Below are 24,415 nucleotides of genomic sequence, written 5' to 3'. Positions count from 1 at the left end.
AACCTTTAACCTTTGACCCCGTGACCCTAAAATCCAACTAAAGTATTATCCCCCAGGATATACCCTCATAACAAGTTTGATGTAAAACCACCACATGGTTCTTGAGATATTGACAAAAACAAAACGGGACGGATGGACGGACGGACGGACGGACGGACAGACAGACGACCCGAAAACATACAATGCCTCCGGCCACTTCGTTGGCGGAGGCATGAAAACATTCGGAGAGCACAGACCTCCACCACGCAGCTCATTTCCACACATTTTCTAAGGTAAAAAAACCCTATTTCCAAGTGTGAAAGAATCCTATCTAGTGTCTCAACCTTAGCTTCTTGCTGCCCCTACAGCATGTGCTCAAATATGGACAGCTTCAATTCCCAGGTTTGTAGATTATAGAGAATCCTTCAAAAATGTATTAAAATTAAAAAAAATGTTCCTTGTTCCAGACAGCAATCCGGATCACTTGCCAAAAATTGATAATTTGTTCCTTGTGTCATCATCACCTTTTCCTGTAAATTTCATCCAAATTTGTCCACAAATTTTTTGAGTTGTTTTACAGACACAGACAAACAAACAAAAAAAGTCAACACCAGCCAATCATAACCTCTTTGGTGGGGGTAAAATACCAAGTCTATATATAGATGACAATTGGTATGCCCGACCAACCTTGGGGATACAGAGCTGAACATTGGCATTAAAGAGACCAAAATGAATAGTGCAGCATGAGAAGCTTGTGGCGAACAGAGTCATATTATAAAATCCAACTGGAAGAGGGGACTGTGCCTCCGGTGAGATGGTGTAAACAGACCTCTCATATCTGATGGTGGAGAAGTATACAAGTACAACGATGGTGTCACACAAGTCGCATTTCAAAGAACAGAAAGCACAAATATACTGCAGCAATGTGTGCAAACTTAGCATGAGAAAAAGGGAAGAAGTCCACACATTTCCCAGCCGTTTATGAGCTGGACATTGCAACAACAAAAAAGAATACTAGAAATGTCGCTATGGCGACTGGTGTGCCTCCGCCATAATGCATAATTCTCCTAATAGGTCTATAGTCCATGTGGACAATGTGTGATTGCATTATCACAAAATTGGCAAAATATCAAAATGACATGTTTATCACAAATGTGTTGAATGTTCACCTTCCTTGACCTAGGTTTACAATGGAAGAATGGGAGAGCATGTATTTGGGGATTTTAGGACTTTTACTTGACTTTGACCCTTTCCTAAGTTGATGCATTGAGTAATTTTCAAGGTACAGAGTTGTGCAATTTCTGTATTGAATAGTAAATTGTTGCCATATTCATCTGGTCTTTGACTCTTGACGTTTGACCCTAGAATTCATAAGAGAATCACTTTCGGGCAGAACATACTAAGTTTCAAGATAACGTGAGCCACTTCCGAGATATGGAGGAAGATATAAAGTTCAGCAATTTCACTTGATCTTTGACCTTTGACCTTTATTGAATAAAAAACTAGAAATGTCGCTATGGCGACTGATGCCTCCGCCATAATGCATGATTCTCCCAATAGGCGTATAGATTTTTTTTGTGTGTGTTTTTTTTTTGGGGGGGCATTGAAACCTGGCCTTTGACCCTTAACCTTTGACCTTCTGGGCTGGAAATTTCCCAGAGAATCTCCATTAGGTAATGCATGTATTAAGTTTTGAAACTAATAATACAAGCATTGCATATACTAGTATATGAGGGAAATAGTAAAATTTTGAGGAGTTGACCTTGACCTTTGACCCCTGACTATTGACCCATGACCCCTAAATTCCCTAGATAATCCCTGCCAGACAGTACATGCATATGTACCAAATTCCACGAAGATACATTGAACCATTTGCAAGAAAAGTGATATTGCAACATTTTCACCTAACCTTTGACCTTTTGACCTTTGACCTTATGACATGAAACTCTCTCTGGAGAATCTTTACGCAGTAGTACATGTCCACACCAAGTTTCAAGAAAATACCTTTGGGCATTGCATAGATATGGGGGAAATTGCAACATTTGTAGCATTAGACCTTGACCTTTTGACCTTTGAACTCTTGCCAATGTCACTAAAATCTACTCAACTAATTGTCCCATCATACATCATCCTTGGACCAAGTTTGGTGAAAGCTGCTTCATCGAGTTTTGAGTTATCACGTAAAAAGATAAATTTTAGGATTTGACCTTGATCTTTGACCTTTGACCTCTGTCCGATTTCACTGAAAAACTAATCAAGTAATTGTCCCATCATACATCATCCTCCAACAAAGTTTGGTGAAATTTGCTCCATCCAGTCTTGAGTTATCGCGTAAACGGATACAATTTCATGATTTGACCTTGACCTTTGACCTTTGACCTTTAGCCGATTTCACCCAAAATCTAATCAAATAATTGCCCTATCATACTTCATACTTGGACCAAGTTTGGTAAAATTCCAGTAAATAATTCTCAAGTTATCGCGTAAACGAAAGCGGACGGACGTACGGACGTACGGACGTACGGACGTACGGACGTACGTACGGACGTACGGACGGACGGACGGACAACCCGAAAACATAATGCCTCCGGCACCACTTCGTGGCGGAGGCATAAAAAAAACTTCCCAGAGAATCTCTATTGGGTTATACATGCATACACCACGTTAAAAAAATCCTGCAGGCATTGCATAAATAATGAGGGAAAAAGTAAAACTTTGAAGTGTTGCCCTTGACCTTTGACCCCTTACCTCCGACCCCATGAACCCCAAAATCCCTAGGTGATTACTGCCAGTCAGTACATGCATGTATACTATGTTCCATGAAGATACCTTAAAACATTTCCAAGATATGGAGAAAAAAGTAAAATTTTAATATTTTTACTTGACCTTTTGACCTTTGACCTCATGACTTGGAACTTTCACCAGAGAATCTTAATTGAGTAATACATGTATACACAAAGTTTCAAGAAAATATCTTCAGGCATTGCATAGATATGGGGGAAATAGTGAAATTTTGAGCATTTGACCTTGACCTTTGACCTTGAGCATGTGCACTCAAAAGTTAATAGGCACAACTTCACCCCCTAATGCCAAGTTCCATTAGGATACCTCAAAAGGTTTTTTAGTTACGCTGTCCACAAAATTCATTACGGACGGACGGAAGGAAGGCCTGACAACCTGAAAACATGATGCCTCCGGCACCTCTTTGTGGTGGAGGCATAAAAATTGCAGTAAAACAAGAAGTTTTTGCAAATAGTAAAGATTCACTAAAGTAAATAATGAAATCCTGAAAAAGGTGATGGGGTCAATAGAAGAGCCAATGGAGAGAAGTTATATACCTCGGAGAAGTTGCTGTAGACGAAGCCAAACATGGGACACTCGATGGGGGCCAGGAACAGCTCGAAGCCAAGCTCAGATCCAGGCGTCTCGGTTCCGTCAGTGACGAACGTCAGCTCCACCTCGCTGCTACGAGAGTCCCAGGTGGAGAACTGGCCGGGGCCGTCACCGCAGTATTGCTGCGTCAGGTGGTCTGTGCTTACTGCTTGGTCACTGATCTGCACAGTGGTTCAAGTTTAGGGTGCAAGATGCTAATAACTGCTGGAGAGAGAAACTTGAAGCAGTCTATACTTGCCTCTACCGCTGAGTGACTACACAAACTGAGCTTGTATGGAAAAGATGCATCACAAATTTCCACACTGCTTCTCCATAGGAATTCTTTTGCTGATTGTTACATTGCTTTACTGTGAGTGATAAGCAGAAGTTCATGTGGACTTATATATAGTATATGGAACATTTCAAGACTAAGTTTCATTTGGTATCACACAGTACAAAGAACACCAAAATGTCATGCCATAACACAATGAATATTTAAGAAAATTGATAAAAATATTTTGTTTTCTTTCTGTCTCAATTTTCTTAACTTAGAACACAGAGTAAACCTTTTTTTTTTGGTGTGTCCTTTGGTCCATCTCAAAGGCTTGCATTTCATCCCCAACCTACATGTATAGTTAGTAAGCAAATAATCAATGTTGGTGAAGGTGATGGGACAAACTATCACTTCCGAGGCGATCTGGATGTAGCTATCTTTCCGAAGCGCAGCTAAGGAAAGATAGCGTACACATTCAGATCGCCGAGGAAGTGATAGTTTGTCTCATTGCCTGAAACTAAAAGTTGATTATTTGCTTTATATTCCACATCTAGGGTCCTAGATATTCCCATTTTATTCCACATCTGAAACTGTTTTAGCTCTCTTTAGGTATCCTCAGGGCTTAGGCTACGTAGTTTACTTTAGACGTACGCGCGTAGATGACAAAACAACGAATTTGCTCGGCACCCCGCGTGTGGCACCGAAATAAAAGTGCGTTACACTGTGGTCTATCACTTGACCCAGGTCAAATGATAGACCACAGTGCAACGCACTTTTATTTCGCGCGTACCCAAAATTATAAGTTATATCACGCGTTAGGACTGTGTGGACTAAGAGATCAGCGAAACAAAATGACTATCATCATAGAGTGTAACAAACTTTTCTTCTCAGGTGATGTGATGGGCAAAACTGCGCTTTGTCATGTGATTATCTCTTGACCAATCCTATAGCAAGATTCTTAGTATGTGGAATATAATATCCTCTATTTGGACTTAATCTTTCCATATTAAAATCCACACCGTATGTCACTGTCAACTTTCTTGTTGTAACATTACAAGAGCATGAACATTTATTCTATTCAGGCATCTGAAGTCACCTCTAATTTGTTGGCCATTTTCAGCACACCTGTCGTTTTTTTTTTTTAAACTCTGACTAAAGGTCAGCAAATAAAATGATCTATAAACAAATCAAGTATAATCCAAAATACATGTATATCGTGAGGTTCTTGATATTACCGACGTTCATGATCGATTGAGAAAGGTCACTGCTTCAAACTCAAACTCACCTCGAGATAATCCCGACACCGGTTGCGGGCATCCGCCATCTGGAGTCCGAAGTTGAGGAAGGTCAGTCGCACGCACTGGGAACCGTAGTCGATGAGGTAGCGGCAGTTCAGGTTGGCCTCGTATTCGCCCTCGCCATAGCCGGGGCTTGTGATGGTGATTGATGTCTCATTGATGTACTGGTCACAAGCTGGATAGGGTCAAAGTTCAGATTTGTGGTGCATACAGTGGAAAAGGTCAAATTGATCTGTTTCTTTGTTACAGAACTTGGCAGTCTTGAAAGTACTTAAAGCATGCCACTTGAAACGGAGCAACCAGATGAACGAGTACAAGCCAGGATGAGTAAGACAAAGAATCATGAAAATTTCTTCTTGCTGGTGTCTACTTTCTATTGTCAACTCCATGGGATCAAAGAATTGATGAATTTATACTGAACCAGATATTGACATAACCTGTCATTTCATGAGAAAAAAAAAATATGAAAACTAAGCTGAAACTTAAAAATCACTTCCAGAGTCTTTGCCTTTACGAAAAATTTTTCGAGACCTTGCAATAGACCCGTTCCTCAGATGAAAGGTATACATTTCAACTCAGTGCATGTAGGTATATGTCTATAGATACAAATTATACATAGTGGCATGTACACATAAAAACTAGTCATAATTTGGCAAAGTTCATTCAGTGCATAACTTGCTATCCCATTCTCAATATACAGCATCAAAGTCCTGTAGGGGTTGCACACTTACTTGGACACGGCTCCTCATTGCACGGCAGGAACTCCATTGGTCTGGCGTCGGAGCAGAACTGGTCGGCCACCTCCATCCCGTCCGAGAGGTCGATGCAGGTCACGTTCCTGGACCGGAAACCGCCCCCGCAGGTCACATCGCACTGGAAACCACACAGAGGATAGGGAGAAAGGGGATGGGGGGAGGGGTGGGGGGAGAAGAATATCTCGTTAAGCAAAAAGTGCTATGTAGTACAATGCAGTAAATGTTTGACGATGTACATTATTTCAGTGCAATTCCATGTTATTAAAGGGATCGTATAGTTTTGGTTAAGACTTTTCATGTTTCTAACATTTTTTGGTGAGATAATGAGAAACCTCTTATGAAATATGAAAGAGCATGTAATTATATGAGGAATTCAACATTTATTTGATGAAAATTGGTTTCAAAATGGCTGAGATATCCAAAAAAGAGCTATTCTAATAAAGTGTGGGACCCACACTTTATTACGATCGCTTTGTTTTACTTTGTTTTGGATGTTTCAGTCATTCAAAACCCGATTTTCATCACATAAACTTTGAATTCCTCTTAAAATGGTATGTTCTGTACTATATCAGAAGTGTTTTCTTGGTATCTCACAAAGACGCCCAATTCTCATCTCCACCAATACTGTACCATCCCTTTAACCCTGTTCTAACTGGGGGGGTCAAATTGACCATCCCCTCGACATTTCGCGCCATGATTCCACAATGCGCAAAGATGGTGTCGCGTCATTTCATGACTTTTTTTCATTTAAGTCTCCCGCATATTTTGAGACCAAATTTATGACATTTGGGTACACCGTTCTGAAGTTACATAATGTTTTACATATGCATGTCGACCTGAAAACAGCTCAAATTCACGATATCGTGTGCAAATCCAATGCAAATTGTGTTTTTTTGTTAAATTAATATAAATTAGATTATTTCCACTTTTAATCATTGAAATTAATCAATTCTAATGCATACGGTCTGCACATATAACACAGTTATAACTTTAGATACATTGTACAGAAACCGACAAGAGATATGGAACAATATAATACAATCTATCACAAATTGACTACAGATGGCATCATCACCTCTCCGAACTCCTCGTCAGCGACGAAGCCGTACTGGGGACAAGGCACGAAACCGTTCGCGAGGCGGAAGCCGTCGAAGCCCTCGTCAACCACGCCGTCTGTGACCAGCGTGAGCGTCACCTCGCTGGAGCGTGAAGTGATGGACGGCGCGTTGTCACCGCAGATGATAATCGTACGGCTGTAATTACCTTCCTCCTCATACTGTTCACGCATGGAAAAAAGAGGAAACGTACTATGAAACTGTATAGTATATACGTATACTGTAAAACACGATAATGTCTTTTTCGCAGCATGAAATTTCGCAAGTTACCTCTAACATTCAATGTATATAGTGTAGACAAGAACTTTCACATGCATTTCAATTTCGCTAATCTTGGCTCTCGTGAAATTAAAATGCACACGAACATTCCTCGTTTTACAGTACATATTTCTTAGAAAACTTTATATAATCATTATTGCATGAAATGTCTGCACATATAATCCAATCTCTTTCCAATAATTTAACAAGATGACTCTAGAACCAATAATTTGCAAAAGGGAATATAGAACAAGAGCGGTGGCCTCTAATGTAATCTGTATGATGCATTTTCCAGGTACATGTTCAGATGTGTTTCAATCAATTCTTAAATACATTGTATCATTTTTTACATCAATTGCAACATGTTACTTTTGTGCATCTTTGGATGAGCATGGCATTCCCCTGGGTGGTAGAAGGCTTAATGGGGCACAATGTATTCCTTTTTGGGCATTTGTATGTGACCCTGAAAAGGGCCCTACTCACTCCCAATGTTTCAACGAGCATGTTCTTGCCATTTTTCAAAAGAATTCAGCATTCCCTTCCATTTGCTCTGTAAAATCTAGTCACACAGTACATTTGGGTGATATTTTTGAGTTCTAGTCACATGGTATCTTGCACATCATTTTTCTGTTTTTCACTTTATACTACACATAAATTGTAATCAGTGTAAAATTTTTCTTGATGAAAAACAGTCCCTCCTGAATTTCAGACCAGATTTGAGTCATGAGCACTGAAGCCAATCTCACTTCTCATTCCATCTTTTTCCAACTTGAGGCAAAATTTAGCACACACAACATTATATATTCCTCATTTACATATATGCATCAACAGGCATTTCTAGACAAACGTCCTTGTAAAAATCTCGTCAAGCACACCCTAGCCAGGAGAGAGAGAGAGAGTCAGTCGCTGAGTGAACTCGAATGAAAAAACACGTACCACGAGATAGTCTCTGTCGCACTCCCCGTCTTCGTTGCGCTCGGGCAGGTCGATGGAGATGAAGACCAGGCTATGGCAACCGCCCTCTGTGTTCACGTACTCGTAGGAACACTTCTCCGCAACCGCACTGTAGGGAACCTCCGGTTGCAGGTTCTCATTAGTGGTGTTGATATAGCGATCACAGCCTTTTTTATTTCACCGTGGTGGATTTTCGGGAGGGGGGGGGGGGAGGCGTTGGGGGCATGGTGCAGGATTAAGATGGAAAAGGATTACAGACAGGAGAGACGACATTGTGGGTAGGAAGAAAGAAATAGAGCGCAAAAGATAAAATATAGAAACAAGATGAAACGTTAGGATTGTCAGTGAAATACTTACTTTCTACGTAAATGCATATGCTGAATACAACTTGGTAATCCACTACAATCTACACACTTGAGCATTAATATACTGTCACTCACTTTCCCCCTATTAAAAACAAGGCAAGTGCCAAATTGTGTCTTGCCCATTCACGTACAAGGAATTAATATTTTTTATAACTCCCAGAAGTTAATTGACCTGCTTATGACATTTGACCTTGTGGTGACCTTCAACACCCAAGGGACATTTACCATCCAAGTTTGGTCACAAACGGACAAAGTGATCAAAAGTAATGAGCCATAATCGAAACGCGCCATAAAAACTTAACATTGGGCCCTAAAAATTTGTTGACCCCTTTCTGTGACCTTTGACCTTGTGATGACCTTTAACTCCCCAAGGGACATCTACCGTCCAAGTTTGGTCACAAATGGACATAGGGATCAAAAGTTATGAGCCACAATCAAAACGCCCCTAAAAACATAACATTGGACCCTAAAAGTTTGTTGACCCCTGTCTGTGACCTTTGACCTTGTGACGACCTTCAAATCCCCAAGGGACATCTTCCATTCAAGTTTGGTTACAAACAGACAAAGGGATCAAAAGCTATGAGCCATAAACGAAATGCGCCCTAAAAACTTAACATTGGGCCCTAAAAGTTTGTTGACCCCTGTCTGTGACCTTTGACCTTGTGGTTACCTCCAACTTCCCAAGAGACATCTACCATCACCCAAGTTTGATTGCCATTGTAGCAACATGTGCTGAGTTACAGAGTCTTGCAAGTAAACTTTAACGTATGACCTCAAATGACCTTTGACCTTATCATGTGACCTCTTACGGCACCATACCATGAAGGTACCCCAAGTGCATCCATCACCCAAGTTTGATTACCATTGTAGCAATATGTGTCGAGTTACATGTGATAAGAGAGTCTTGCAAGTAAACTTTAACGTATGACCTCAAATGACCTTTGACCTTATCCTGTGACCTCCAACGGCACCATAACATGAAGGTACCCCCAGTGCATCTATGACCCAAGTTAGGTTGTAATCTGAGCAACTTATGTGAAGTTATTTGTCAAAAGAGAGTCTTGCAGGTAAACTTTAACATAGAAAAGAGAATCTTGCAGATATTCTTTAATATATGACCTCAAATGACCTTTGACATCATCACATGACCTCCGACAACACCATAACATGAAGATACCCCTAGTGCTTCTATCATCCAAGTGTGGCTGCCATTGCTGTAACAGTTGCCAAGTTATGCATCATAAGAGAGTCTTGCAGGTAAACTTTAACATTTGTGACGGACGCCATTTGGATCCCTTAGTCTCGCCTTCACCTCCGGTGGGCGAGACAAAAAGCATATGTCATGGCCAAATCAGAACACATTTTTCATTCAAAACTCCAATCAAACATGTTCTTCCAACCCACCTAATAAGTTGAAGAAAGTTCCCTGATAAAGGAAGAGTGCTATTAAACTGATTCATATTGTACATCTCTTTGAATGGGAAACACTGATTACTGAAGCAAACTCACTTGGGCACTCAGCGTCATAGCAAGGAATGACCGTGATTGGACGTATCTGGTCTCCGCAAAGATCATCGGAGACGAGGGTGTAGTTGTCAGAGCGATCCACGCAAGAAGTGTTTCGGACCCTCTCGCCAAGACCACAGCTCACCGAGCACTACAATAGGAAAGAGGTTGCAACAAACTTGACAATAGTCATCATATATAAAGCAAAAAAATGATGCTTGAAGAGTAAGCCAATCATGGAAAAAGCTGGGAATGCAACATTGATGTAGATTGATGAAGACAGAAGTTTTTTCAACACAGAGGAAATACAGTATGTATATACACTGCAGTATAAAAACTGTTGTGGGAATAATATATATCATGAAACACATCAGCCATCTGAGCAATATAACTTCTACATCTTGTTGCCCCACTTTGTCAAGCAGACAAAATTGCTTATTGGCCGCTAACAAAAGTCAATGGAATTTTGTGTGTGTAATAGCAGGCATTACTAGACAGATGCTGTAGACACAACATCGCACACTTGTAGCAAAAAAGTTTGCGCACTTGGCAAGCATACATGAACAATGCGCATAAGAGCAAGAGACGGCGAGCCATGCATCCAACAATTAAGTTTCTCTTTAGTCTATTTCTTTTCTCTCTTTGAATTGAAAATACACTTTGAGATTTCTTCTGTCCCCGATGTCAGTTAGAACATGTGTTCCTCATGCCCCAGTCACATATAAACACGGATGCTCAAGGATCTACACGGTGACCCGGGGATATTCGGGGAGATGCAGGGAGATCCGGGATAGTTGATGGAGTGTCAACGAGCACTGGTATGACTGTACGCACGGTATCAACACAGCAGCTACACAGATAAGGCCGGAAGAGTGCGGCGCCTGCACGGCGTCTACACGGACAAACACAACATCTACACGGATCAACATGGCAGCTACACAGCAGTCACACGGACCACCCTGGATTGCTCTGCCAACACGGCAATCCTGGGATGATGCTGGATGTTTTTGACCTCCAAAAGTTGCCGTGTTGGCCTTCCGGATGTCCCTGGATCTACACGGAGATACATGGATGTCAAAGACCTCAACACAGATCTCTCCCCGGATCACCCCGGATCAGATCCGGGGTGGTCTGGGGTGATCCGGAATGTCTATGTGACTGGGGCATTAGATTGGCTTCACATCTACTATAACAATGTAGCATACTTACTTCACTCCATGGGGTCACACCGTAGAAGTAGTTGTTGCACTCCGCCGTACTTGCGTAGATCTGGTACCCGTCGAACGTGTTCTGGGCATTGGTCGTCAGAGTCAGGAGAGCAAAGCTGGTGCGCGACGTCCAGAGGATGTTTTCCTCCGAGCCGCACAGGGCGAAGTCGATGTCATAGTATGGGGGCTCCTCCATCAGTGCGTCCACAACCTACAAATATGGGACAATTCGGTCATTCAAAAATCAACTCCAGACTCTCTTTTTTTTGTTGTTTACATTGCTAAATTATCTGTCACTTCGAGAAATGGTCAAGATTCTCATACGAAAGAGATATACATACAAGGACCAGTTTTTGTGAAGTTTGATTTGATTTGATAATGGTTTATTGAAACAAACATGCAAGGTAGTAGCCCGAAGGCTAAATCATAATGCATCACATTGAAAAACGTATCAATTACATCAAACAACCTACACTGTATGAACATTCTAACAACAACAAACACCGATTACAGTAATATAACAAATATACAGCATCATATAAAAACAATAAACAGTTCATACCAATTATTACACAAAATATATTACTTTGAAATGATAACCATAGTTACCAACGTACTCGTGCACATGCACGCGCACACACACGTATTAACACACATAAACACACATCCAGTACACATGCAGATCACATCCACATGTCTATACAGATAAACCTATATACTCATCCCAAGCAGACATTCAACTCTTGCATACAGTCACACATCAAACTAGAAATATAATATCCTGCTTAACAAGATGAAAATTATAAACATAAACAAAACATACACATGGAACATCATGCTGATGAGCTTCATTGGGAAAAATCAACAAATAATTATAACCGAACATTCTTAAAAATTTTCATATAAACAAAATTTGAAAACTATTCAACTTTTCAATTTGGTAACCACTTTCAGTTATGAATAATGTTATTCTCAGCATCAAAAACAAATATGACTTCAGTTTATGTAACCATGAAAACACATATTATACGAAACAAAATACAAATAAAATAAATCAATCCATACAGAAAAAACTTAGTATTTGTGTTTGTTCTTCTAGCACAGACTTCGTTCTAACTGTATATTGTGGATTTGTTTCCAAGGCCACACAAATAAAACAAATTCACAATGCCACTTCTCTTTCTCCATCCACCTATATATCTTACTTTTCTCGTTATTTTTCTATTACCTTTATCACTGCCGATACAATGTAGCCTTGATATGGACATTCATGTGTGGAACAGAGAATTCTCTATTAAGCATAAAGAATAACATTAAAGAATAAATGCATTCTTGCAAGGTATTCTTATTTTTCATGGAAATGCCTCCCACCAGATTTTCTTTACATCAAACGATCAAACGTGATTATCAAACAGGACCAAATGAAATCCTGCAGTTTCACTGCTTCAAAGGCATGTATAAATTTGTGTGGTTTTTTTTTCTGGCTGAAGGTAGGATACAAATGCACCATAATGATCATGGGTGATGGCACTACATACATGTAAGAACATGCTTATTGCATGCACTTAGGTTTGAGCACCTAGCAAGCATTCATGCAATTAGCAAGAGGCAGCTAGCCATGCATCCAGTTAACTACAGATGCATGTTGCAGATATGGCAAGCCACAAGGATATGCATCCAGTAACTATTCCAAGAGTCATAAATTGATTAAATTTTTGGTAAAAATTTGTCCATCATTCTATAAAACTGATGCACATGTCTCTTTGTCTATCAACAGAAATCGTATGCATTCAGTAACCATGAAATCTCGCCTAAACCTACATGGCTGCATTCAGTAACCATGAAATCTAGCCTAAACCTACATGGCTGCGCCCTCATGGGTTAAACAATTCCGTAGTTGCCCTACCCTCATAATTCCGACTGCCATACTCACACCTGTGCATCATTTTTATACCTTCCTACTGCAATAAAAAAAAAAAAAAAAAATTGGAACAGGGGGAAGCAAACATGGAAAGAAACAGTTGAGACAGAGGACGAGCGCAAAGATGCCAACGTACCGAGAGGTAGTCCGTTTCGAAACACCCCGTGTAGTTGCCAGGTCCCTCCAACTCCAGGGAGATGAAGAAGAGGTTGATGCACATGTCGGGGTCGGGAGACAGGATGTACACGGTGCACTGCTGGTTGTTGTCGTAGTTATCCGGGTAGTTGGGGCTGTAGATGTACTCTCCCGTGGCATTCACGTACAAGTCGCAGGCTGAGATTGGCCAAGATTGAGAGATAAGGGAGAAAGTGTAAATTTCTGTGTGACGAATATAGACAGCCGTTTGCAGGAAATGCAAGTAAATCTAGAAGAGATCAATCCACCCAAATGAATTCGCACAGCTGGCTTCACTCTTTATCTTTGGTTGGACCCAATGTGCTGAGGAAACAGTGATGACTGGTTTAACATACTGTTAAAACACCTATATTTTTGCACGATTCATTTTGTCGTGATGAGCGGCTTCTGGGATTCGCGCTGTGCAATTGTCAACCCATTCAAAATGAGCAGATAAAATTGTTCAGATATTTGCACTAACCTAAAGTAACACGAAAGGAATGAAAATGAGTGCACTGCAAAAATTCCTGCATTTACAGTAATGGTCACCTGGGTGGACCCTGCACTGGTGATGTTCATAATCATCCATTCTTGGAGAATGTGTAAAACAGATTTCACCCAAATTTTTACCATGATTTTCTTGAGGAGAGAAATGAAGTCTTCTACATGCACAAGTAACAGCGCGCTGTCTCTAACTCTCTCTCTCTCTCTCTCTCACACAGACACACACATACAGACACACACACACAGACACACACACAAAAATATTGTCAAATCTGTGGGCCAAGTATGCTAATACAGCCAACTTTGACAAAATGCATTTGATATGGGTCGGCACACTCTGCTCTTAATCGAGCATCAAAGAGAGAACACACTTATTTTCATGAACGGATATTTTTGCCATTGAGGAGGTCATAGACAATTTCACAAGACCCTGTTCCATGAATTGATGGTATTGCTACTGTAAATGCACTGTCATCTATTAAAAGCACATTGAGACATTTTTGTGTGTTGTTCAATTTGTGATCCAACTGCAAACACAGTAAAGAGTCTCAAGAAAAAGCACACACTGACACCTGAAATTCTTTCCATACACACTGTAGCCAAAATAGTTCTCCCCATTGTCTGACTCAATAATGGGAGGGACTCACATGGACATTCGCCTTCGTAGCAGGGCAGAGTAGGTGGTGGCATGTAGATCCCCTCCTGACCGGCGCAGAAACTGGAGTTGACGGTGACATTGTTGGCCAGATCGGTGCAGAAGATCTCCCGAGTCCTGACTCCCCAACCACAGGTCACAGAGCACTGAAAATAAAATGGGAGGGATACACATTGTAAATGAGTATCATCGTCACAGTCTTGTTTTTAAAACATTACGTTTTCATCCATTACAGAGACTCAAAAGGAGCCAATCAAGGAGATACTCCCTCGTTACTTGAATTTCATCAGGCAAAAAATTCCAACAGAATCACAGAGACGAACACTCCCGAAAATTAAAGTATGCTTGTGGTAGGAGTTTTTCCCAAATTGCCACTGGCACTAAAATGCATGGAGTGTAGACAAGAACTTTCATGTGCAATATACCTTTGTAATTTTGTGAATCTTGGGTCTCGCCAAATTTGCAAAATTGATATAAAAAACAAACATTAAGTTGTATCGCGGCTTGATATTAGTGGTTGCCCTGTGGTCTGGAGCCACTCAAAATTGGTGTTGGGTGACTGAATTTATCTTTTGGTGGTTCCATCAGGTTGGTAAGGTTCAAAATGGATTTATAATTTTGATTTTATTTCAGGCCACTACAGAATCTTTTCTTGGCCACCAAAATTTCAGATTTACAGATTTTGGTGGCCCAAATGGGCCACCAGACAAGCAAGGCAGTGTTGAGCCCTGCATTCACACACACACACACACACAGACACACATATCCAACTGGAAGACCAGCAAAGTGTACTTGAATATGGGCCATCCAGTCATCTTCCCAGATGGAAAATAAACAAACAAACAGACAAACAAACACACACACACACATACACACACACATCAGAAAGGTAGAATCTAAGCAAACAAACCTCGCTGGATGGTCCAGGAAGGTAAGCGTATTGCGGACACTCCACCAGGGAGGGGCTGATGGCGAAGCCCCGCCCCTCCGCCGTCTCATTTGAATAAAAGGTGAGGAGCACGTGGCCGGAGAGTGACTTGTAGCTTTCGGGTGGGATCTCGTCTCCACACGCCACGTACAAATCGACGGATGGATATTCCAAGTCTTGGATCTGGATCACCATGCAAGGGTGGCAAAGTGGGGAAACAGTTCAATCATTCTTTCACTTGGGTCTCCTTCACATGCAAAATACATGTTCCCTCATGACTGGAAAAAAAAGAACAGCAACATTTTTCTCTTATACACATTTATGGAGCATAGGCAGTTTAAAGCCAGTTGCAATATAGTAAATATTCCTGCAGTGCCTTTTATCTATAAATTATGAAGACAAGTCATGCTTGGTGTGTACTCATTGTAATGCTTAAGCAAATCTCTTGAGAGAATTGTGTAAAGCACTTTAAAGCAATGTGTGATACAAGCTTTAGAGATCTTTTCGTCAGCATCAGTATTAGCATTACTTCTCCAGTATCACTCAGTCGTGATGGGTAATTATAGGGTGCGTTCGAGCGCTCTAAAGCGAACCAAAGCGAACTAAACCAAAGTGTACCGTACCGAACAGTGCCAGATTTGAAGCGTTCGAGCACTGTCGAGAAAGCGTACTTCACAAGTTATTTTTAGAAAAGGTCACACATTTTTGTGGCAAGAATTTCATCCACCTGGCACTTGAACTACTTACAGCTGTCACAAATAAAGAGAATGATGTCTTTGCATTGTGACGTCTGCACATGATACTCGCATGCTGTACAGCAAACTTTTGGTATGCTTTTGGTACACTTTTGGAGCGCATCGGGAAGTGGTCCACTTTTGGCTCGGTACAGTACGGTACGGTGCGCTTTAGGAGCATTCGAGCGCTCCTCTGGTGGCTCCTCTGGTACGGGTACGGTACAGTACACTTCGCTTAATAGGAGAGCACTCAAACACACCCATAGTCTGTGAACAGACAAGATGGGAATGAAATTCTCTTTCTATCTCTCTTTCCATATGTTTCTCTCTAAACTTTCCACTTGCCAATTACCTTCAAATTCTCCAAAAATAGATTCTAGGACAATTCAATGGCAAGATTCTATCTTTGCTAACATTTACAGTATGATCAAATTGAGTTTCGAATAAAAACAAGTGCTTTAAAAAAATTGTCATATTTGCAACTTGTCAACAAATTGTCCTTCGTTAACATAAAGAACACTGATCATTCAGTATTTTCAAGCCGAAGCACTAAACAATCAATGTTTATTTACATCCAAGGGCAATGTGTTAATCTCTTCCTTAAAAAAAAAGGTTGATGCAAGAATCATTAATTTGAATTATCATACTTGTTGCTGTATTGTTATAATATTTCTGTTTCCACACATTAGTTGAACATTTTGCATCCCACAGATCGTGGGGCAAACACGAATACACACCGCTAGGCCGTCATAGCATTCAAATGGGAAAAAGCCAGCAATGTCGAGATCAATGCCTTGGAGCGACCAGCACCCATCCAGATTTTCCAGCTCGTAGAAACACACCGTGTTCGGAGGGTAGTCATTCGGGTAGTTGGGTGATGTGATCAGAGAAGTGTCGTTTTGATAGGTGTAGCAGACTGTGGAGAGCAAGGGGTGACACACAGGGTAAAATGTTGATACATTACTGACTATTTCTCAAGCCCATGACCAGACGACATCGCCCTGCTATCCAAAGAGATGCACCAGGCACAGGAACTTTTGCAAAGAATTGAAACATCAGGGGCAAAGGTTGGATTAAGGATAAACGCAAAAAAAAAAAAAAAACAGAATTTTTGTCAAGCTACCAGACAGGTGTTGTGAAGCTACACACAAAGGATGGCGCTAATATATACGAGGTACAAGATTTCAAGTATTTAGGCTCATGGATGGAAAGTATGGATAAGTCAAGCAGAGGAAAGTGGCAGCATTTCCCTTGCAAAGGCAAAGTGTGAGATTCTGAAGACAGAGGAGTGGAGTATACATGCTGCTAACTCTTTATGTGCCGTGATCTAAATCTCCTGTGTGCCACATTATTCCGAGACAGCAATGAAGTCGTGCCTCGGGGAAATAACATTCTGCTTTTCAAATCTTTCTAAGCTTAAATCAAATAATTCTTTGGTCACCCTGGACTTGTAATGACCAAGTTGTAGAGCAAATGCCAAGCTTTGCTTTGATGTTCATCGTATGATACATTTTTGATCGGTTTTCTCTCAAATCACCAGTAGCTACATTATTGTAAAAGGCATGACTTTTGCACACAAAACAATGTAAGGTACTTTTCCAGTCGATTACAATTCCAGTCGAACCCCTTGTCAGGTAATCACCACGTAAAGTGTAAGCTACATGTGACAGGAATGAAATCGCAAAAAAACGCTTTCATCGCACTGTGGCATTTGGCGATTTATATATCGGTTTGGGCAGCTTTGTGCGTTTGAGCAGAATATATACGAAGTTGTCACGCCGTCGACTGAATTGGGCGTGCAAACGTGGCACATAAAGAGTTAACAGCAGCAGGGAAAGGCCTTGAACATGTCTCTGCCCCCAATTTGCTTGGCTAATGGCTCGGTCACAAATACCATTAAGAACTGCTAAAAACGCCGTATGAATGATTCCTAGACAATTTCATAAGATCTTCCAATGAAGGCCGTACGAAACCAGCGTCAATAGACCGTTTGCAGACTGTTTGTAAGATTGCATCCTGGTCGATGGTCTTTTCCAAGCTTTTTTCTTTAAAATTTGTACAAAGCCCTCTTTCGACAAGGCAGCCGTACAAACTCCAGAATTAAAAGAAAAAGACTAACATCTGTAAGACTTCACGGAATCTAAAAAATATTATCATAGACTTCAGCATTGAAACAAATCCTCTACAAACAAATAGAACAAAGAAACAAAAAACAAAGAAAGGCACTCACAAGGACATGATTCAGTGTTGCATGGCCGAGAGTTTCCAGGATACTCTGTGGCTCGGATGTCGTCACAGTTGTCAAATGATACCGACTCGCCAGTGGCTAGACGAGTACAGTTCACCTCGCGGTATTGCACACCACCACCACAAGTCGCTGAACACTGTACATAAGGGAAAGATGATATATTTTGAATCATGACACTGCTGCAAACACATACTGGCCTCACAAATACTGCATACACTAAAATTCATCAAACGGTTTCACTTTTTTTGCAAATTGTGTATTAAAAAAGCCCTCCATCGTGAACATAACAATGCCCCACAATAACATAGACAAGAACGGGAGCAAGAATTCACTCTGCACACACTGTCCCAAGCCTGCAAACAAACGTTGAAATATTCTGTGACCACGGGGCACTCCCATTATAATCATCATGTTTACAACAGAATTCTCCTTAGGTTATAAACCCTGACCCCAAAATTCTCATGTGTATCTTTGAACACATTACTGTGCAACTGTAGCCAAATTTCAATACGACCAAAGAAAAATGCTGATCCTAAGAACTCAATTTACCAGAGTTACTTGTACTAGCAATAGAGCCCTGATGGCATAGGCATTCACTAGATCCCTGGCAGTATTACAAACTGTATGTAATTCCAATATATTAGCTCTACTTTGAGGATGTCACACTTTCTTGTCAACAACTTTGCTTCAACAATTACTTTTTTTGTGTGTGATTATCATCAATGAAAAGAGAACAAAGCACAAAAGTAACAACTTGCAAATATCTTTCATCAACTGTCCTTTGCAAAAATATGTGCATGTGAAGATATTGGTGTTTACAGTGAGAGAAAATGTAATGATTATGCTGAATTGCACAACAAAAATTCAATACCGAGATCATATCAGCCGAGGTTCTTGCACCCGGAAGAAATCTGGTGCTGAGACTGGACAGCTCCCCTAACCTAACCTCTTCGACAACAATTCTACCGACTGATGCCCCACTCCCCCAAAAATTACCTCTCCATATTCTCCGACAGTGAAGCCAAATTCCTGGCACTCAGTGAACTGGACGTAGATCTGGTAGTCGCTGCCATCGTTGGCGTCATCGTCGGTATCGAGCACGACAAGGCCGGTGGAGCCGTAGGTCACAATTTCGAGGGGAGTCGCCTCATTCTCACCACAGACCAAGGCCACACGGTGGGGATACTCGGCATCAATGAACTGCGAAGTTGATAAATGATGGCATTATTTTTTTTTTTTCTCCTATGTGATATGTGATATAAACAATGAAAGGGGATAATTTGACTATGAGTACAAAACGCACCTCATATCTGGACTCGTATCTGGGGCTTTGAGTTCAATATTAAGTAGACTGAAAACTTTAGCATTTGTCACTTCTTGGTCCTGCACAATGAATCTGCCCTTGTCACGGTCAAATGGGGGAATGAATGCAATAGCTGAATGAAGCGACAATACTGTCACGTGAATCTTGCAGAATGATTTCAGTTTTACATTTAATTTTCAAGGTCTTTCCTGTGCTATAGTTTCCCCAACAGGCGTTACTAGACTATCCAGAAATCTTTGAGTCCAAGTGTCCATGAAGAGATATATTCAGGGATTACCTAAAACTAGTTCAATAGGGTAAAGTTCTTACAAACACAAGACATTGCTGTCATCCACAACTTTGGAACTGCATACTGTTTTTCTCACCAACTTGGGATGTACACTGTACATGCCATAACTAAATATTCACTTTCCATACCAAACTCTTTAATCATCTTTCAAGCCTTTTTTGATGAGCAACAATGGTCATCAGTGGCTTTCAGCTCATAGAGCAGAGATGAGCTAAACTGAACATATTTTTCCATTTTTTTTTTCTCTCTTTTTGGAGACATATACTGTATTTTGTCACTGGCCAGTATATAATCTTGTACCATATATTAAAGAAAAATGCATCCCGAGAAAAATAAACGAACAAAGCAATAAACAGATCATACTTTTCCCCAGTAGCCATTCAGCCACAAGGAACGCATTAGCAAACTATTTTGAGTCACCTGAGGAACTCCTTGTGTGCCGTGCTAATATCATACATAACAGAAGGAACTTTTCCAGGTATCTTGGACCATTGCTTCTCCAGATTCACATTTGCACTAGACACACATACACACACACACACAAGGAATATCAGTTGGGATTTGCTCGGCACATCCCACAGAATTTCCCATTCTCGGTTGTTTATCTCCTTTGCTGTCTGTGCCCCATTGTGCTTGGGTACAGAAAAAGACAAATTGGCATAAATTACCTGGCCGATCACAAAAAATGTGATGGACAAGTCAAAGTTTGTGATGAAAGAGTGTGATGGACAAGTCAAAGTTTGTGATGAAAGAGTGCAACCGGTCCTACCGTGAGGCTGTCTCCGCTACATTCCGTCTCGCTTATGTAGTCGGACAGGTGCCAGGAGAGAACGAAGGTGCGCAGGCACCGCCCGTCCAGGGCGGTCACGTTGAAGACGCAGGTCTGGTCCGCTTCGAGGGAGGTGGCGGAGAGTGTGGTCCCATCCTCGGTGAAGGTGGCATCACAAGCTGCAACAAAGATGGAAGGGGGAAGGAGGGGGTGGACATAAGGGATACAAAGGTACATTATATAACCCGTAAGTATATCATGAGGATGTGTACAATGTAGTCTTCGTTCGTATGGTCATCCTTACCATAAATACCATCATTCTCATGCATTTTTCTCATGCTTACTGTTCTTGAAATGATGTCCATGGCCTGTCTGAAAAACACATCATATCTTTTTTGCATCTACATTACACTGCCACTTGTTTTGTGTAAATTTCTGCAAATTTCTTGTTTTTTGTTTTTTTTTTAATGGTGGAAACATCATAATGATCACCAAATGAAACACCAAAATGATCAGAAAGCCACAATGTTATAAGAAATGATGCATTCACAATACTTGGACGTGAAAGAAACTGTACAATGCAAAAACATGAATTGTTTTAAGATGAATGCATTTTCAGAAAAACTAAACAACCCAGACTATAAACAAATAGAGTCATTGAGGTAAGACGTACATGGACACGGCTCCAGTCGACATTCTTCAGTCGCTTCTGGTCTTGGGTCAGTACACCTCGAGTCGTCCTGAACATCCCCAGTCCTGAGGTTGACACAGGTCACGTCCCTCGTACGCTCTCCACGGCCACACGTCACGTCGCACTGCACGATGCATCAAAAAGAAGGAAGACAGTGCGTCACCTTCTTGGTTCGTTATGTCACACATTACGAATTAGGAACTGATCTATGATTAGCTTTTAGTGAGGTTCAAGAACTCTAGTTCCAACTGGCTATAATCATTCAAACAGCTGCCCTTTACAGTACTTCGGATGGACAAAAGAATTCTAAGATGCATTCATGTCTTTGATCATCAAGGCCGTATATATTTCTGAGTAATCTGAAGGTCTTTTGTGTGTATTGCACATCATTTATAAGTATGGATGACAAAAAGTAATTACCATCATAAAGACATATCTTCCTCGGAGAGTGGCTGGACAGTATGCAATGAGACGAGCTATTGTCTTCCTATCTGTGTGGCAGATTAAGTTTGAAGCATACATTTGTACTTTTATATATCTTTGACTGGCAGCTTCAAAATGGGTTCAAAGGGAATGTTCAAAGACAGCTGCGATTCTATATCTCTATATCTCGAACTTCATTCATCCAAACACTTGAAATTTGAAAAGTGTCAATGCCACCACAATACACTGTCAAACAGGGACACACTGATTGCGAATCTGTTGTTTCATCTACAATGTAGGTTACACCTAAATATCAAGAATATCGACAAAAGAAACTGCCAACTTTTATCACCTCGCTAAATTCTCCCACAGTGAAGCCAAACTCCGGACAAGACACGAAGGCTAGGTAGGCGGTGAACCCTAGGTACGTGTCTTCTTCGTCGGAGCGGAAGGTGAGGGTTGCGTTGGACGTTCGCGATCGCCAGACCGGCGGGGTCTCGTCACCGCAGTAACGCTGGTCAAGGTACTCCCAGTTGTCATCAGAGAGCTATGGCAAAGAAACCAGGAAAGAAACTTTAGCCCTGATTCAGTACAAACACGTCAGGGAACCACTTTCATGAAAGGAATCTGGACAGTTATGTAGAATACAAGATTTTGCATAAACATCTTCGATTTAAACTTGAACATCAATAAAGAGGTATTGCAGTACCAGACACATATCAGGGTTGCTATTAGCTGACAAACAGAGCACTCATCCTTAACCTTTCTATAAAATTGCCTACATCTTCCTCGGCTCGGACAGACATTTCACACAAGACACAAAATACAGTGAATATAATGGAGCACACAGAGCACTGGATGGCTATCATCCATGGCTCTCGAGAATACTGCTAGACTAATTTGAGTAACTCGAGTCATCTTCCTCAATCATAAACTAGAAGTAAAATTTTCATCATTCTCTTTTCAAAATATTATCAAAATGTACAATATTCCTTCGATAAAAATCAAAACCTACGAATCAAGCTATCAAATTGTTGTGAGATTAAAAAATAAATAAAAAAAAACAACCCTATATCTTGTCATCAGGCTCGGTTCTTGGACAACGAACTACGAGGGCGCTTTTTGCTAACCTCAATGTAATCATCCTCGCACTCCTCATCCTCTCCCTCGCCGAATTCAAAGTTGGAGATAAAAGTGACACGGAGACACTGGTCCTCTGGCGCCCTCAGGTAGTAGTCACAGTCCAGGTTGTTGTCGTACTCACGCGGCGAATTCGGAGAGCGGAATACGCCAATGGAGGTCAGAACCTCATCACACGCTGTTTGGGACAGGATGTCAAATGTATGTGGATTTATATCGTTATTTTCTTCCCTTCACAGTGTACAGTAAGTAAACGCACAAGTTTTCTTGGCACGGAAATGTTCATGCATTTCATGGCAGAAGACGCTACTGCTAAAAATATGAACGCACAATTCTCTTTTGACAGAAGTCAGTTTGAAACTCACAGTGACATACATAAATTTCCGTCCTGGAATTTCTCCATTTCTCGGCTAACTACAGGATTCCATGGTCATAGTCGTGCAGGCTTGGAAAATTATGTTATTTAACCTCGATGCCACTTTCTATCAAGCAGCAACAGTGGATTAATTTCGATGTACTTTTTAAGCATCACGTAGAGGAATTGAGAAAAGTATACTGTGCCATGAAAAGTCATATTTCGATACTCACACGGACAGGGTCGCCGTCTGCACCGGCGGGTCTCCTCAGGCCGCATGTCCTGGCACAGTTCATCGTCCACTCGCTCCCCGTTGGACAGCCTCTGGCATTCCACGGTACGAGTGACCACACCTTCCCCACAGGTCACGGAGCACTGCAGACATAACCCAAACATTCACCACTTTACTCAAGAATCTAGCCATATGGCAAATTCATGTTCAAATCACACAATCATAATTCAATCCGTGGATGTTTATTGCAACTGGTATCCTGAACACTGCTCAGGTGGATCACGAGGTGTAGCAAGCTTAATGGGGCATTCCAGATGATTTTCATAATTTCACATCATGTAGTACACAAATCGACAGCTCCATGCATAGATTCTTAGAATTTATTGTTGTCCTTAAGCAGAGAAACCAATTAACTGAAAATCTTAAACAAATTACACTGAATTGTGTTGATAACATCAGGGCCTCACATATTTTAGAAATGTATCAGAGTAATTCCATTACAATACCGCCCGCTTAACAAGTTCACATGTGAAGAACTTATGCATGCCTTATTCTTTTGTTCTGCTTCCTTGAGCCCCAACTCATGCATTCTTATATATGGGGGGGGGGGGGGGGGGAGGAGGGCTGCCATGTCATCATCCTTGTACAAATGTACATTGCAATTTGTTATAAATTTTGAAAACATTCTCATTCTTCATCCCAATCACTATTTTGAAACTCTGTACTCAGTTTTATTTATAGTTGTTCAAATGTAAAAGTCTGAAAATCATCCGGAGGTCCCATTTAAGTGCTGAGTTAAATGCACTACATTGTGCAAGTATGAATGTACATGTAGTCAGTAAACTAACGTACCGAGACATCATTCACACACAATTACAGGGTGGAAAGTCAAATCAAAATCTGTTTTCTGCTGTCAGATAAATGTTCAAGCATAGTAAACCCGT

At 41.0% G+C, this 24,415-nt stretch overlaps 1 protein-coding gene across 1 annotated transcript in view; it reads right to left on the bottom strand.

Moving 5' to 3' along the window:
* Positions 1–24,415, bottom strand: part of LOC140241184 (uncharacterized) — a 105,755-nt gene that overhangs the window by 16,163 nt on the left and 65,177 nt on the right. The window contains exons 35-52 of the mRNA XM_072320943.1: positions 23,473–23,614; positions 22,875–23,062; positions 22,097–22,291; positions 21,304–21,445; positions 20,631–20,809; positions 19,245–19,448; positions 18,231–18,384; positions 16,738–16,916; positions 15,249–15,449; positions 14,331–14,484; positions 13,142–13,338; positions 11,086–11,295; positions 9,880–10,027; positions 7,988–8,172; positions 6,754–6,954; positions 5,655–5,796; positions 4,911–5,098; positions 3,318–3,533 (exon numbers count right to left, since the gene is read on the bottom strand). Coding sequence (XP_072177044.1) covers positions 3,318–3,533; positions 4,911–5,098; positions 5,655–5,796; positions 6,754–6,954; positions 7,988–8,172; positions 9,880–10,027; positions 11,086–11,295; positions 13,142–13,338; positions 14,331–14,484; positions 15,249–15,449; positions 16,738–16,916; positions 18,231–18,384; positions 19,245–19,448; positions 20,631–20,809; positions 21,304–21,445; positions 22,097–22,291; positions 22,875–23,062; positions 23,473–23,614 — 3,225 coding nt within the window. The remainder of the gene's footprint in view (positions 1–3,317; positions 3,534–4,910; positions 5,099–5,654; positions 5,797–6,753; positions 6,955–7,987; positions 8,173–9,879; positions 10,028–11,085; positions 11,296–13,141; positions 13,339–14,330; positions 14,485–15,248; positions 15,450–16,737; positions 16,917–18,230; positions 18,385–19,244; positions 19,449–20,630; positions 20,810–21,303; positions 21,446–22,096; positions 22,292–22,874; positions 23,063–23,472; positions 23,615–24,415) is intronic.

The sequence above is a fragment of the Diadema setosum genome, chromosome 17 (genome assembly GCF_964275005.1).
Source record: "Diadema setosum chromosome 17, eeDiaSeto1, whole genome shotgun sequence".
Classification (NCBI taxonomy): domain Eukaryota; kingdom Metazoa; phylum Echinodermata; class Echinoidea; order Diadematoida; family Diadematidae; genus Diadema; species Diadema setosum.
The sequence above is the reverse complement of the archived record's forward strand: the minus strand, read 5'-3'. Positions and strand labels throughout refer to the sequence as shown.